Here is a 14,634-nt window from a genome sequence, read left to right on the forward strand (position 1 = left end):
ACTCTTGGTCCTCGGATTGTAAATCCATGAAACTAGCGAGATTTGTCGACGGGGAGCAAAATAAAATAAAAACAAGACACAGCACTCAGCATGCCCTCCATCCTTGCCGATGGATGGCCCTGTGCATCCGTAATGAATTGACCTACCCACGGCCACAACTTCCTTTCGACGCTCCATAGAAGCTGGTGACAAAGGTCCTGATCCTGACCTCTGGCTCGGACAGGTTATCGCGGCGGGGGTAAGCGGGAAAAATAACCGCCATTGACAGTTTTGCACACTGCGAGCCATCAAGAGACCTGAGAAAGAGAGGCTCGGTGCAGCTGACCGCTGTTCTCACACGACAATAAGAATGTACCTTGGAGATTGAGTGTGTGGAGACACGCTCATGTGCGTCTCGCAGCTGCGGGCAAATCTGCAACCTTTATCCACCATCACATCACCATCGCCAAGTCACCAAAACCGCACTCATATTCATGCGATTCACTCACGACGGGACCGCCATTCACTCTCTGGCCTGCCAACTACCAACATCAGTTGTCGCCAACATGTCTCATCCTGTTCCTTGAAAGACAAAAAGAAAGAGCAAAAAACAATCAAAAAAAATCGCCCAGGTCGGTCGCGACAGAAAACTCCATGCCGTAAGCGCCAGTCTCCCTTCCCCCCCCGATTCATGATATCACTTTCGTACCCCTCGCGCACTCACTTCGCCCTTTTCTCCTATATTCAGCAATTTGCGGCAGTCCGGACAATACCACTTGGTCGTTCGGGCGGGAATGTCCTCCAGCCCGACGCATTCGAGGTGGAACCATTCATGTTTACAATTCTGTGCATAGAGCATTAGCTTCGTGGCCAATTGAACTTTCTGTGTTCTCCTTTTTTATGTCTGTGTCTCTTCTTTTTGCATCGTATTCCTTCTTTTCTAGGGTATTGATCTCTTGCAGTCCGGTCGACTTACATCAAAATTGTCGCATTCAATCATGGTTCCAAAACTGACCCGATTGCACATACAGTATCGCGGCTCAGCCGGGTCAATTGGGTTCCCCTCTTCATCCACCTCCTCCATCTCCGTCTCCAACGCCTGTCCCTTCTCCCTCTTGGTCGCGCGAGCCTTCTTCTTGGGCGGCGCCTTGCGCTTGCCGACGGCGCTGCTCCCGCCGCTGTTGGTGGTACTAACAACTCCAGGGGCGGGGCGCTTGGTCCGTTTCGCGGGCTGTTTGAATTCCGGCATTGGGGTGTTTCGAGCCGTGCTGGAGCGACGGGGTCTATCTGCCGCGAGAGAAGGCGGCTCTTGGCTGGCCGCTTTGCCTCGGGACCCGGGGCGGGTCGCCACTGGAGTTTGGCCGCGGGATGCAGGATGCAACGGAGGGACGTCGGGAGGAGAGACGTGCTGTGTTCGCTTCGCGGCCTCTCCCCGAGTCTCTCTCCTGGCAGGCTCTCGGGATGGTGGCGCGACCGGCGTCATGGACTTTCGTCGGTCTGTGCGTGGCAAGGGAACGGGAGTTTCTGCAGGTGGTTTTACAGGTATAGACGTCGTGGTGACATTGTTGCTGCTTGTCGAGTTGGGAGTTCGGGACATCGCAGATTGAGAAGAGCTCCGTGGGGGGACTGGTATAGGAACGGGCGTTTCCGGCTGCGGGAGAGTGCCCGGCGTCATCGATTGGAGTGACGAGTTGTTATTGCTGTTGTTTTTATTGCTAGAGGCGGTGTTATTAATATGAATTTGATTGCTGCTAAAGTCCGCCGGCGGCGCGTTGTTCTGGTTCATACCAGGATGATGGGGCGGAGGAACAGGAGTTTCCATCTTGCTTCGCTTGGGCTGTGGCCTCGGCGGTGTTGTCTCCGCAGATTCTGGTGCTTCAGTTCCAGAATCGCCTTCTCTTTTACGCTTGCCAAGTGGTCGAGACGAAATGGTCCTGGGCTTTTCCTGGGACTGGCTTCCTCCCTTTGGCTCCTTGGGGTCCTTGGAGTGTTCTGACTTGCTCTTTTCATTTCCCATGAAGACCTTGGCTGCGTGTGTCATCTTTCTAGCAGACTCTTCAGCCTCCTCCGCTGCCAGTTTGGCCAGGGCCTCTCTCTTGAGCTTCTTGGCCTCGTTTAACTTCATGCCTCTATTGCTCGTGGGGACTTCCTCGGTCCATATCGAGTCGGCGCTGATGGCACCGGCTGGAAGATGTTGGGCCCCGGACTCGTCGTCCACGACAAGTGTGGGCACCTTGGGGTTGAATTCCTTGCCTTCATCCTCCGCCTTCTTCTTGGCTTCCCTGTACTCGTCCGGTCCACGGCCGAGCGCCTTTAGCTCTCTTGCCACCATTGTCTCGCTAGGTGTCCAAGTAGCGTTCTTCTTCATCCGTTTTCGCAGCTTCGCTAGCTCGTAGTTGGTAAGTTGCAGCCATGGGGCATCTGCACTGCCAATCACGGCGTTCTCGGGCGGGGGGTTCAGGAGGGCGGCGGCGTTTGCGGCGGCGGCAGCAGTCATTGCTGCTGAGGAATAACTGACAGGGCGAGCGAGCCGGCTGTTTGGCTTGTGAATCTTGTTCGATATGATCTTGATTCGCGGCGTGGCAGGCGTCCTCCGTCCTGTGCCGTACATGTCGGAATCCTCATCGGTGCTGATGTCGCTATCATCGCTGGCGGTATCGTATTCGATTTCGTAAGGCGCAAACACCTCTCCCGGAACGGTGACTTTGGGAATCCTATGTCGTCGGATCTTCTGGCCATCCTCGCCGCCAGTGGGCTTCGCGCGAATCGCGTGTGGCGACCTCGGCACGACGGGACTCTTGGGCTCCTCCGTCGGATAGTGATCCATCATGTCTTGTAATTTCGCCAGAAGGACCTTTGCTTTGTTATAATGGCGATTAACATTCTCGGACATCCTCACAGCCTCGTCATGGGCAAAGACCCTGGAACTCAATGCCTGACTGAGCTTCTCTGATATGTCGGCACGCAGCTTGACTGGTGAGGGCCGGTCCTCGACCGCGAGGCTAGGGAGCTGACCCCACGTTGTCGTTAATTCGTCCACCTTGATTGATGCATCGGCGTATGTCTCGTCGAGTTTCCCGATGAGCGTCAGCGATCGGATCACGTCAGATGGCAGGTACTCTGTAAAGTCGAGGAAGTCGGTAACCGTGGTCTGCGCATCAGGGTCAGCACGAGGCTCGAGTGCCTTGCCAGCATTCTCCATGGCTTGACCCGATCGACCTGCTTCGCCTGCGGCTGTCCGGTTTGCAGAGTTTGTGTCCTTTGGTGATGCCGCGCCTTCGACATCCCTGGCCACAGTTTGGTCTGTGCCGGCGGCTGCCATGATTCCTCCCTCGGAGGACGACAACTCGAAGGGACGAGCGCGTCAAAAGCAGCGCAATCACCGGAGAGAGCTTATCGGGATGGGTTGGCGATGGATGCCCCCGGGGTCTGCGCGGCCATTTGCCCTTCTCGAAGCAGGTTTTGTTGAGGAACCGTGTCGCAAGCTTGCAAATGCGCGCGATCCGCCGCAGAGAGCTGGTACTTGGTACTTGGTACGATTAGGGAGTTTCGAAGGGGGGGGGGGGGGGGGGGGTGTCTCCACCATGACATCCCGTGCCTGATTCCGCGCCTCGCAGCTGGTGTCGACCCACACGAGTGCCAAGCCATCTTGGCGCATTAGTCATCAATAAGCCATTGTTCCATCTTGTGAGCCGTGCTTCTCTTTTTCTCTTGTCCAGTATGGACTCGGACTTGAACGGCATCTTTCATTGTCCCAAGGTGCAAGGTGGCATGATTCGCCTCATTCGAATGTACGTGCACCTGCGCTTAATTTGGCCCGTGACCAGGCCATCTTGCTTGGCTCATACATTCTTTGTTTACATGATGCTGACCCACGTTTCTGGGCGTCTGGTTGTCCGTGACCGACTCCCAGTCGGGTTCAACTTCACATATAGAGCATATATGCTTGCCTCCGGTAGTACTGCACACCTACCTGCACACTCCGTCCCTAGAATCCCATCCCTCTGGATCTTGGATGAAATGCTGTTTGCTCAGTTATACCACTTGGATTGAGTTGGGAGCAAAAAGTAGTCGTCCGAAGTGTGTAGCCACAACAAGCAAGAAGTGGTTTTGAAAGAGAAAGAGAAAGAGAACGAGAGAGAGAGAAAGAGAGAAAGAAGGAGAGAGAAAAAGAGAAAGAAGGAGAGAGAGAAAGAGAAAGAATGAAAGAAGGAAAAGCAAGCAGGAAAGAATCTACCCCCAAAAGTACGTTCAAGCAGGGTAGGTAGTCCTAGCCCTGCACTAGAAATCCCAATCAGGTTCCTGCTCTCTTAGTATTTTCGCGCCTTTGATCTCTTCCGACTCCTCGATTGTGTACGTCGATGTAGAACCAATCAACGATAATGATCCATACACCACAAGGCTCTTGCATTTCCTAATGAGGTAGTGAGCAACTTGCCGGTATCGAATCTGTCAAAGAGACTGCTCATCCTCACAAATATCCTTTTATCAGGAGATTTCCATAGATTTCGAGGTGACGGCCCTCCAGTGTTCCAAAAACCTTTAGTGAGCCATAACATTTGATCTTATCACTGTGGTCGACTGTTATATGGGAGTTCTATGATGGTCCGGCTCGGCACTCACCTCGATACCAAGTCACCGTTGACCAAGATGTTTCCGTAAGCTCTTATCTCGTTCCTGTTGCGAGCTGTTCAGTTTGATTCATCACAAATAGTGCACATCCCGGACTTTGTCTCGACAAGGCCGGCAATTGAGGCAGGCCTTCAATGGTGTACGTACCCGCAATTGATACTGCCTTTCATGGTGAGAGGACCATAGGCGTCAATACGACCTGTGATGGTAATCTCTCCTTCTAGGTTGATGTCATGTCCGGATTCGACATTTCCGGACACCTTCAAAGGGCCATGGAGATCCAAAGCTTCGTCACTGCTGATACCTGGTGATTGGTTGAAGTGTGTATATCCTAGAGAAGGGCTGGCCGTATGATGCTCCGACATTATCACTCGGGCTTGTATTGACTGCGGATAGGGGCTGTCCCAATTCTTTCTGAAGAGAGAGGCGGAGGAGGCGTCCCACCTGCGTTGTGTAGTGACTGCGGATAATCTTTCCTCAACTCAGCGGCGTTGAGCCTCCCCCTCCCGAAACCAGAGGCAAGGCCAGATCAAGTTATACCTCGATGCCCTTGGAATTGCGTAGCGCTTGTTGGAACTATTTTCCTGAAAATAGCGATGATATTTGATCACAGGACGGAGTCGCCGTGGTATGTTTGGGCGAATAGGACTGCAAGTCAGCCCGAAGCACATGGGCAAGTTGACGTCAAGAGACGGAGAGCCTAGACAGTGACAACTTCCTCCCAGATGAGTTATCATGCCTTATTGCACCACTGTCCGGCACAAGGCGCAAGGCCCCTTCGGATACAGCCGCTTTTGTTTTCGCCAACGGGGCTGAAAATAGTCACGACCCAGCTGACAGTTTCGGCTGTCAGCCGAAGCTGATCATAGACTTGGAGGGATCGCGGCTTGACGTCCGTTTCGTTTTCCCTGAAAGCAAATGACCGCATGAGAAGGGCCCAGCTAGACAGACGACGGGCACCTCAGGGCTTGCCCAAACATGCAAACCGTCAGACACACCGGGCAGACGGAGATGGTGAAGGTGCGGTGGTGGAGAACGGACTCTAGTTCTGACAGCTTGCGATAAGATCTGCAGCTGCGATGGTCCGGCGGTGGGCAATATGCCGTATGCCAGGATGAGTGGGCAGCCTCAACTTGGTCGGGAACAGGGACGCCTGAGCTATTATTTTCAGCAGGTTTTCAGCCCCGGTCAGGAAGCAGCGGCGCCCTTGGAGAAAAGGGAACGACCAGCGAAGCAGCAGGAATAGAGGAGAAGCTGCCGTTGGATGATAGTCAGCCACCTTGCCAACTATCGGACGTGGGAAGCTCGTCATCGCGACTCGCGAGTCGGCCATGTGGTGCCAGGCCAGCAGTCCGTGGTCTCACGTCCCGCGTCCCACATCCCGTCATCCCGTTCTTCTCGTCATCCTACGTCGCCAAAAGTCGAGTGCCGAGAGACTCGAGCCAGAGAACTCTTGGCTTGCCGCAATCGCAAAGACGGAAGGTGAAGTTGCGGTGTTCGTGCACACTCGATTGATTGCAATCAAGTTGACCAATTTCTTCATACGAGTTACCGAGTACAGAGTAGTCCGTATGGAATCTGAAGTCGACTGCCTGGTCGGCTGCAAGGAAGGAGCTGCAGCTTGAAAGGCAAGGGACATGCCTGCCTTTCCCTGCCTTTCCCGGTCTGGCAGGCTGCAACCTTCCCTGGCAGCTGCCAGGCCATCGATAATGAATGGTAAGCTGGCACCGCCAACCTTGCATCGCCAGGCATGTGAACAATCCAACCAGCTGCAACGTCAACGAATAGTTAATCGTCCGACATGCCAGCCCTGCGCCCGCCTGTATGACTTCCTATACCGCGCCAGCTCCAGCCCAAATCCCAATCTGCAAAAGCCGTCATCAAACACCGGCCTACTTGGGCCGGCTATCTGCCCATACTGGCACATATCTTACCAACCATGATCCTGCACTAATGACAGCGCAGCTGGCAGGAAATGCCGAATTCGTGTCTTCTTTCTCGGCTCTAGCCAACGAGGTTGTGTCTTTGTTTCGTTGTCAGGCAAACTGAGAATCTGCACGTCAGCCGATCGTGCATGTGCCTGGTTTCCCCGTACCTACAAGAACCAAGACTACTTTACAGGACTCTTTCTCAGGTTCGTTGCACTGTGTTACATTGGATTGGAGAACACGCAAAGAATATGTCAATCAGACTTTGCATCCTAAGCCAAGATAGATAGATACACAGCATCCGGGTTGGTACATTCTCCCTAGCGTCAACTTTGAACCAGCGTAACAGCACGCCGCGAACCCAAACGCGGTTCCAAAATCCCACCGTGGTATCTCAATAAAAGAACTATCCATCCGCCTTTGTCCGGAGACTGGATTTGCCCAAGCCCCCCTTTCCCTCCCTTTACCAGTCTGCTAACCTCGATTAATCACCATCCACCACGATACCCTACAGAGCCAAGCTGGTTGGTGCCGTAGGGAGCGACTTAGTCGCCGCCTACAAGACCCAGACCAACGCCGACAAACAACGCAGCTGCAGCCCAGAGACCAGCATACGCAGTGGCACCAGTCGATTCGATACCATACATGGCCCTGGTGCAGGCAAGATAAGTGCCGACACCTGATAAAAGCACAGCAAAAGCCGTTCGTCGAATCAAGACTTTGGTCTTGGCTGTGTATCCCCAAAAGTTCCACCAAACAGTCTGGGCCAGGGATGCGCTCACAGGATCAAACTGCTCAATCCTGGAATCTTCCTTGGCTTTGCCAGTGTTGGCGAACGGCGCAAAGATGAAGGCGCTGGCAGCGAGTCCGAACAAAACCGTAACAGGGAGGCTGTTCGTATATGAGGCAGAGTACGCCGGCTCGAGGCTGGGAAGCCCACTGAAGTAAACAACGAGGATTCGAGGCATCAAGAAACGCAGCGAGAGAACCAGCGTGACGGTGTAGATGGCCGTGGAGAGGACGGTGGTCAGCAGCCGCATGGGCACATCTAGACCGTCGCGGTTCGTCTTGGCGGTCGACTCATAGGCCGAAGAAAGAGGGCGGACCAGGTAGAAAGGCAGCGCGACGGAAATCACGTCAACGGCTAGCCCAGAGATGGCGGTCGCAGGAGCGAGGTTGTAGAACGCCGCGAGCAGGTAGAACTAGCGCCAGGTGATCAGCGTGTCTGCCTTCAAAGCACGGCCAAGATGACGGTTTACACGTACGGCCGGCCCGTGAGCCAGGATAGTCGCGGCGCCCGCTTCGAGGCTATCCAGCTTGCCAAACCACCCCAGCGCCAGCTCGAAACTGGCACAGAGCGTCAACATGGCATACGGGGACGCGTCTTCACCAACGACGAGGCCAACTCACATGTTCCATCCCGTCACAAGTGCCACCTCTCCCCACGTATCCTGGCTCCGGGTCAACGACTCCAGCTCCCCACTTGACACCTGCGAGATGACGATGCGACCGAGTGTCGACAGAGCAAACCTCAACGCGACCGTCAAGGGGAACTGCACGGCGCAAGGAAGCCTGCCGTTCCCGGACTCGACGGCCTCCGCCGCGACCTCCTCCGCCGCCGTAATCACAGCGCCCTTGGCTCCCGCAGGTCTATCTTCCGCCCTGCCAGTCGGAGTCGCGTCCGACTTTGCGCTTCGTCTGGTCGGCGCCATGGTTTCAGAGTATACTTCGGATTACTAGTCGGCGAGGGCTGGCAATGTCCGCACTCGACAGACGCGCCTGGAAGAACGCGCGTGCGTGTACGGAGACGAAGGGGCCTGAAGAAAAAAAGAAATAAAAGCAAACAACAACAGAGCGTCAAGGTCGACAAGGGATTCGAGCAAATCAGCCCATCAAAGTACCGTGCGAAATGCTGCGTGCGAGCCGCGACCATGCGCCAGACGTCTGTGTTCACTGTTTGCAGTCTTCGCGCGCGCGGGGAGGGAGGCGGGAAGCAAAGCTGGTCGAAGCACCCATCAGTGGGGACGGTGACATCAAACATGTCGCTAGGACAACGTCTCAAGAGTCAAGAGCCGGGGCTCCGACGGTAGGAGCGAGTGCCCCTGGCAGTTTACTGGTCCAACCGTCTCCACCAGCAACAGTCGAGGGGACTTGGACCGGTCAATTTTTTCTCTCCTGAACGCTCGCTCACTCGCCTTGACTGGAAGTCTTGTTTTCTGATTTTTGGCCTTCTGTGGTTCGTCAAACGACGGCCTGAGAAGAGCTTTCCAACCCTCCATGATGAATAAACTTGGATTATTTTGTCAATTTCTATTAATTGTGCCAAGTTAAATCCGTCCATTCTTCATGTACGGGCTGTATCAATTGTGACGGGTCTGTTGGAAACATCCCGTGTTTTGCAAAGACGACTGCTTAAAGCTTTGACGACCAACTTGCCAGAATTCCCCAATTGCTCCTTCTCGTTCTGCCTCGACAACTCGGCAAATACACGTGTGTTCCCGCTCAAGGTACACGGCATGTTTCCAAGGTAACGGGATCCTACATAAAAATTTCGCTTCATTTGGTATTTATTCGGGTGTACGCTCGACGCCTGTTCCGAATCCTCACTTTAACCTCGTGGAGATGCAATCTCGTCTGCGAATAGGCGACGGCCCAAAATGACCGTCTGCAGAAAAGGCTTCCACTCTTCGGTGCTGAGGATTGGCGGCGGAGCTGAACCACCTCATACAGGTTCGAGTATATATCATGATACATATGAGACACCACGCCAGCCCTTTCCTACCAACCCAAAAACCCAACTCCGCAGCCATGGAACCCGGAGGCTCGTGCAGAACCAAAAATATTACTGTATCCAAAGAACAACAACATGGTGCTTCATTGCAACTTACTCCTCCATGCGACCGAAAACGCCGTCGTCATCTTCGTCACTCCGAGCTCGAGAAGGCATGTCGAAGTCGTCATCACTGTCCTCCATCTTGACATCCTCAACCCCACGTCTCATCTCGCCTCGGGTAAAGCTCTCTGGCTGACGTTGGGGGAAACTGTTGATGAATCCCGCACTCGAAAACGAAGCAGCCTGGCCAAGGTAGTGGGCGGGAACTGGTGGTACAGGAGGTGCATCCAAGGGTACAGTGACGGTGCTGTGGGATCCATTGTTGCTGTTGAAACTGCAGCTGAGCAGCTCAACGGCAGCAGCCAAGTCACGGTCATCCTCGCCGGTCCGGTTGGCACCAGAAGACGGTGGACGGCGCTCGTGGCTGGGCTGTCGGAAATGTCCGAAACCTGAGCCCCGAGGAATGCTGCCGGAGACGGCAGACTGGTAGCTTCGGGCAAATCCAGCACCACTGCCGTCGCGGTATGACAACCCACTCAGGCCAGTTTCTTCCAACATTGGCGGCGGGGTTGTATCGGCCGAGCTTTGTCGTTCGACGTGATCTGAGTAGCCCGAGGCAGCAGGCGATGAAGAATCAGGCTCGCTGGCAGAGTCCTTGTTTGAATCGGGCGGTGTAGCCGTGCTCTCCTTGTCGTTCATAGCGACAAGTACAGAAGCGGCTTCCAGAAGCTGCACTTGCTGGTGCTTTGAAATGAGTAGCTTCGACGTCAAGGACCACTCGGGTGTGTGCTCCCACCTAGCGAAATAGAGTCAGCATAAAGTCCATGGTCTGGTTTCGACGTCTGGAGGTTCCAACCGCGCAGGAACCACGGAGGAGGATTAACATGCGGTCACTTACAAATGCTTGGTCAAGCAACTACTGTGCTTGTAACTCTTGCCGCACTTGTCACAGCGAACCTCGACACGATTGGTTTTCTTGGGCTCCTTCACGAGTGGTGAGCCGTCGCTGGCCCGCCGAATGCGGGCCTTCTCGGACTTGTTATCTTCGTCGTCGGCTGAAGCGTCATTGCCGTCGTCGATGGCGCTGTCGTGCACATCCTGTTTGATGTCGGGAATGGCCTTATTAGTTGGCAGGCTAGCCGGGGGGGAGGGGAGGCTGCCGGCGAGGGATGTCTTGGTGAGGGCCGCTTTGGAGATTGTGTTTCGTCGTCCGCCGTTGAGGATGGGGATAGCAGCAATTTGGTCGCTGTTGGCAACGGCGGCCGTGAGGGCCGCTACGTTGGGGCCCGGGTTCGTAACGGACTTGCGTCGGGTCACGCGGTGGTTCGCGTTGAGGGAAGAGGAGAGGAGGGAGTGCGAGTTGTTTCGAGCATGGGAGCGGCCGGGTATCGCGGTGGCCGAGGGGCTCGACACGGACGGACGCTGAAGCGTCAATGGCCTGGAGGCGGACTGCATTTCCTGAACATTTGACGAAATACGATGGTCAGTACAGACTGAGGTCTCGCGAGAGCGGGTTTCAAGCGTGCAAGGCATGCCCAAATCGATTGGTCATACTTTTGAGGAGGCCATTGCCAACGACTTGGGTAGCTCGGAGAAGCGAGACGACAGACGCTGGACCGTCACGGAGATGGGTAATGCCGCACGATGTTCAGTCTCGTTGATGCAGCGTTGTCGGATATGCAGTGTGTGCGGACGAGGGTGGGAATGTCTGAAATTTGCCGGACGTTGGAGAGTGTCAGCTAGGCTTCACAAAATGCAGAGCGGGCGAGAAATAATATTTTGGGACAGGCTCACAGACAAGCCGTGGGGGCGCCGTGTGTGCGTGTGTCTTGTGTGTGTGTGAGGCAGCAGAGGAGGGGAGGGGGTGTGTGCAAGTGCGCCAGTGCAGGCGTTGGGGCGGATTGGCCGGCGCCCCAGCTCTTGCGATTATCGGGATCGCAAATGGAGCCAACGGAGCGGAGGGGCGGCCGTTTGTCGTTGAGTTGACTTTGGCAGTCGAGGCTGGTGCGTGGTGAAGCGCAGGGCTAACAGCACGGGCACGGGGGGTTCTGTACGCCTTGTTACGGGACCAGTTAGTGCTCAACTGTGCCTGTACTTGGCAGTGCGTCCATGGACCGCCTGCCAATTGAGGAGTGGACATGAGCTCGAGCGGGCGAGCGGGCGGGCGGGCTGGCGGGCGTCTGTCTCAGCGACGACTGCGACGACTCCGGTTAGGACATCTGCCCAGCACGCAGCACTGCGCTGCACCCACGGGGCGAGGACTCGAGGGAGTACGTACGTAGTGGCCAAGGATCCTGCGTCGGGCTGCAACTGCACATTAATCATCACATTGTAATGGGCTCCAGTACGTGGTAGTTGCGGAGTCCAATTGTGCTTTCTGATGCTCGGAAGGCTGTGCTTTTTTTTTTTTTTTTTTTGCGCCCTCCAATGGGGTACTCTTGAGTCTTGCGCCCGTGGAATTCACTAATATAAATGGACTGCTACCTGGACGCCGCGCGGGCGCCGCCAACGTTGTTGCCGTCGGTGGTCGGCCGAGCGCGGTGGTGGTCGATTCCAGCGGCTTCCAAACGCCGGGACTGGGGACGCTGGGCACCACGTACACACGCACGCCCGCCCCAGGCTTCGACGGCGGGGTCCGGGTGGGATAGAGGCTGCGGCTTACCTGAGCACGCTGGCTGGCTGGATGATGATCAGGTTCGTTGGGGGGGTGGTGGTCGTCCGGGTGGGCGAGGGCGCGAAACGTGGGCCGATGCTGAATGGATGGATTGGTTGGCCGGGGAGGAGGGAGGGAGGGGACACGCTCTGAACACGCTGATGGATGGACCCCCGGGTCGTCTGTCTGGGGAGCTGGGACGGGTTGGGCGAATGAGGTGCGCGGGACGGAGCATGTACCTAAGTGCTTACTTGCTTAAGTAAGTAAGTACTCGAGCAAGTACTCCGTAAGTGGGTGGGAGCAAGATGCCGGACGGACGGGTACAAGGGGCGCCAGGTCGGTGGAGGGAGTTTGGAGAGCGGCAGCCGCCAGAACTGACCTGGGCTGAGCCCCAGATCGGGTGCCGATGGCAGTGAGTATGGGCGGCGGCAGGGAGCCTCGAGAGCGTGCCAGCTGTTCGACTGATTCCGTGGAGGCACTTGGCCGTGTCGCCGGGCCAGGTGCCCTTTCCCTCCCCCTGGACGGTGTCCAAGTGCTAGCAGACTCGCTGGAAATGGAGCCCCCGAGGGGACAGAGTAGCATCGCGGCCGCTGCGGTGACGACGCTTCAGGGGGCTCAGGCGCTACGGACCACGGACGGAGGGCATCGAGCCCTCGCCCGCCGAGCGAGATGCAGAGCAGCGCGAGCCTCGAGACGCCTTCGGGTGTTGGGTTCAGTCCAAAGCAGCCCAGGCTGCAAGTGCAGACTGCCGCCGGCCAGACAAACGGTGTACTCGAAGCACGATTGAAACGGATCATTGGTATTTCACCTAGCGCTCTCTCTCTCTCTCCCTCTCTCTATCTCTCTCTCTCTTTCCTTCTTTCCTTCTTTTCCTTTTCCTTTTCTTTTTTTTTAGGTTCCTTTTTTTAGGTTCTTTTAGTAGCAGTCTAGCGCGGCGAAACGCAATCTAGGACGGTTAGTATTTTCCCCCCTTTCTCTTCTAGTGCCCAATGCAGTAGACTCGTAACTACTTCACATGATGGTCGCCCAAGGCTACGACGTTACCTGCCCGGCCGCGCTAGTCCGAGGTCCCGATGCGAGCGAGCCCCGCCCTCGGCTGGTTGGTTGGGCCAAAAAAAAAAAGATGCATTTGGCAAAGGCTGGGGTCGCGGCACCATGTCAATGTCAATGTCGAAGAGGGAGAACAAAAATAGAAGAAAAAAAAGGATAGTCTGGCGTCGACGCTCTGCCGCCTTTGACCTGAATACACTCTGCAGTGTATACCTTGACTTCGACTTTGATACCCGGGACGACGGTGGGACGCCGCCCGTTTGGGCACACCACCAGCCGACAGGCGCATGAGATTCCATCTGCTTGGGTTCGCGTGCGGGGGAAGAGCCAGCAGAAAAACCGCCGTCAGGTTCCTGAACCCGGCCCGGCGTGTGTGTGTATTGCACCCGGGCCGGGGCGTCATGGCATGGCATGGCGTGGCATGGGCATGGCATGTCATGTCATGCATGGCCGCCTGCCTGTTCGGTGGCTGCAGAGACGAGCTGCAAAGTCCAGCTTCCTGGGGGTGTCGGCACGGTTGGTCGTCACGGGTTGTTTTATTCTTTGAGTTTGCCCCCGGCATCACTGGCACTGGGGTGCATGCCCTCTTTGTATCTTTTGTGGCTTTTTTGCTTCCTTTCCGTCCCGGCTGGTTCAGCCCTCATCGCTGAAGATATTCGCGTTGGTGGTGCACTGACTTGCTGGCGGCGAGAGAGTTGAACTGTAGGCAGGCACGTCGGAGGGACAAATATCGAAGGGTCTCCCCAAATCTTTTTAGCTAACCCATGCATGGGCTTCCTACTTGAGTACGTGTGTTGTATGTACACGTATTATTTGGCGACGCGTATTGACCGACTAGACGAGGGGTCGACTTGAAGTATGATAAAGTGCATAACAGAAGGCGGGGTACGCAAGTCTGGCGCTTTTCGCAACCGGCTGTGGTGGGGAGAGTTCGCACCAGGGGGCAGGGGGCAGGGGAGAGGAGGCAGGGGCGGGGAGGCAAGTACGTACTACTAGTATAGTACGTAGACATGGGCTTCCCTTTTTTTGTTTTATTTCCATTCGAGCCAGACTATTGAAATCGATGCGAAGCCCCGTCGTGCCCAGTGCCCAGTGCCCAGTGCCCAGTGAGCAGTGAGCAGTGAGCAGCTGGGCGCCGGTGGCCGTTGCAACGATGGCATGGTAACGATTTGACACTGGAGCTTGCGGCACGTTCAGGAGAGCGTGTGACGACCATCAGATGGCACCTGCTCGAGGAGGAGGCGGCACGGGACCAAGCGCAAGCCGCCCCATGCGCGAGGCCAAAGAAACATGACGACGAGCATGCACGTCGACCGGTGCGGTGCGCCTGGAGTCCGGACAGGCAGTGGATTCGACCTACAGAGCACCGAGTACGGAGTACGGAGCGCACGATTCGTAATTCTCGAGTCAAAAATCCGTCACGACACGGGACCGAGTAACTGAATTCAATAAAAAGCCACCCTCTGCAGAGGCGCGTGTCAATGGCTGGCTGGCTGGCTTGACCGGCCGCCCACGGCCCCGAAAAGAAAAATCAAAATGAAATTAAAAAAAAAAAAAAA

General features: G+C 55.7%; 4 protein-coding genes across 4 annotated transcripts; all 4 read right to left on the bottom strand.

The window, feature by feature from the left end:
* Nucleotides 1–919: 919 nt before the first annotated feature.
* MAM_02437 (PHD finger domain-containing protein) lies at nt 920–3,301 on the bottom strand (the record flags this gene model as incomplete). The annotated part of the gene is made up of 1 exon (XM_040821236.1): nt 920–3,301. The coding sequence occupies one exon, from the start codon at nt 3,299–3,301 to the stop codon at nt 920–922; it is 2,382 nt and encodes a 793-aa protein (XP_040680650.1).
* A 959-nt stretch (nt 3,302–4,260) lies between these two features.
* On the bottom strand, nt 4,261–4,976 carry MAM_02438 (uncharacterized protein; the record flags this gene model as incomplete). Its single annotated transcript, XM_040821237.1, has 4 exons — nt 4,261–4,393; nt 4,455–4,550; nt 4,603–4,656; nt 4,759–4,976. The coding sequence occupies 4 exons, from the start codon at nt 4,974–4,976 to the stop codon at nt 4,261–4,263; spliced, it is 501 nt and encodes a 166-aa protein (XP_040680651.1).
* A 2,108-nt stretch (nt 4,977–7,084) lies between these two features.
* On the bottom strand, nt 7,085–8,251 carry MAM_02439 (uncharacterized protein; the record flags this gene model as incomplete). The annotated part of the gene is made up of 3 exons (XM_040821238.1): nt 7,085–7,741; nt 7,805–7,886; nt 7,950–8,251. The coding sequence occupies 3 exons, from the start codon at nt 8,249–8,251 to the stop codon at nt 7,085–7,087; spliced, it is 1,041 nt and encodes a 346-aa protein (XP_040680652.1).
* Nucleotides 8,252–9,423: 1,172 nt separating this feature from the next.
* MAM_02440 (Zinc finger, C2H2-type/integrase, DNA-binding protein) lies at nt 9,424–10,941 on the bottom strand (the record flags this gene model as incomplete). Its single annotated transcript, XM_040821239.1, has 3 exons — nt 9,424–10,168; nt 10,271–10,830; nt 10,927–10,941. The coding sequence occupies 3 exons, from the start codon at nt 10,939–10,941 to the stop codon at nt 9,424–9,426; spliced, it is 1,320 nt and encodes a 439-aa protein (XP_040680653.1).
* Between the last annotated feature and the right edge of the window lie 3,693 nt (nt 10,942–14,634).

The sequence above is a fragment of the Metarhizium album genome (assembly GCF_000804445.1).
Source record: "Metarhizium album ARSEF 1941 chromosome Unknown scaffold_4, whole genome shotgun sequence".
Lineage (NCBI taxonomy): Eukaryota > Fungi > Ascomycota > Sordariomycetes > Hypocreales > Clavicipitaceae > Metarhizium > Metarhizium album.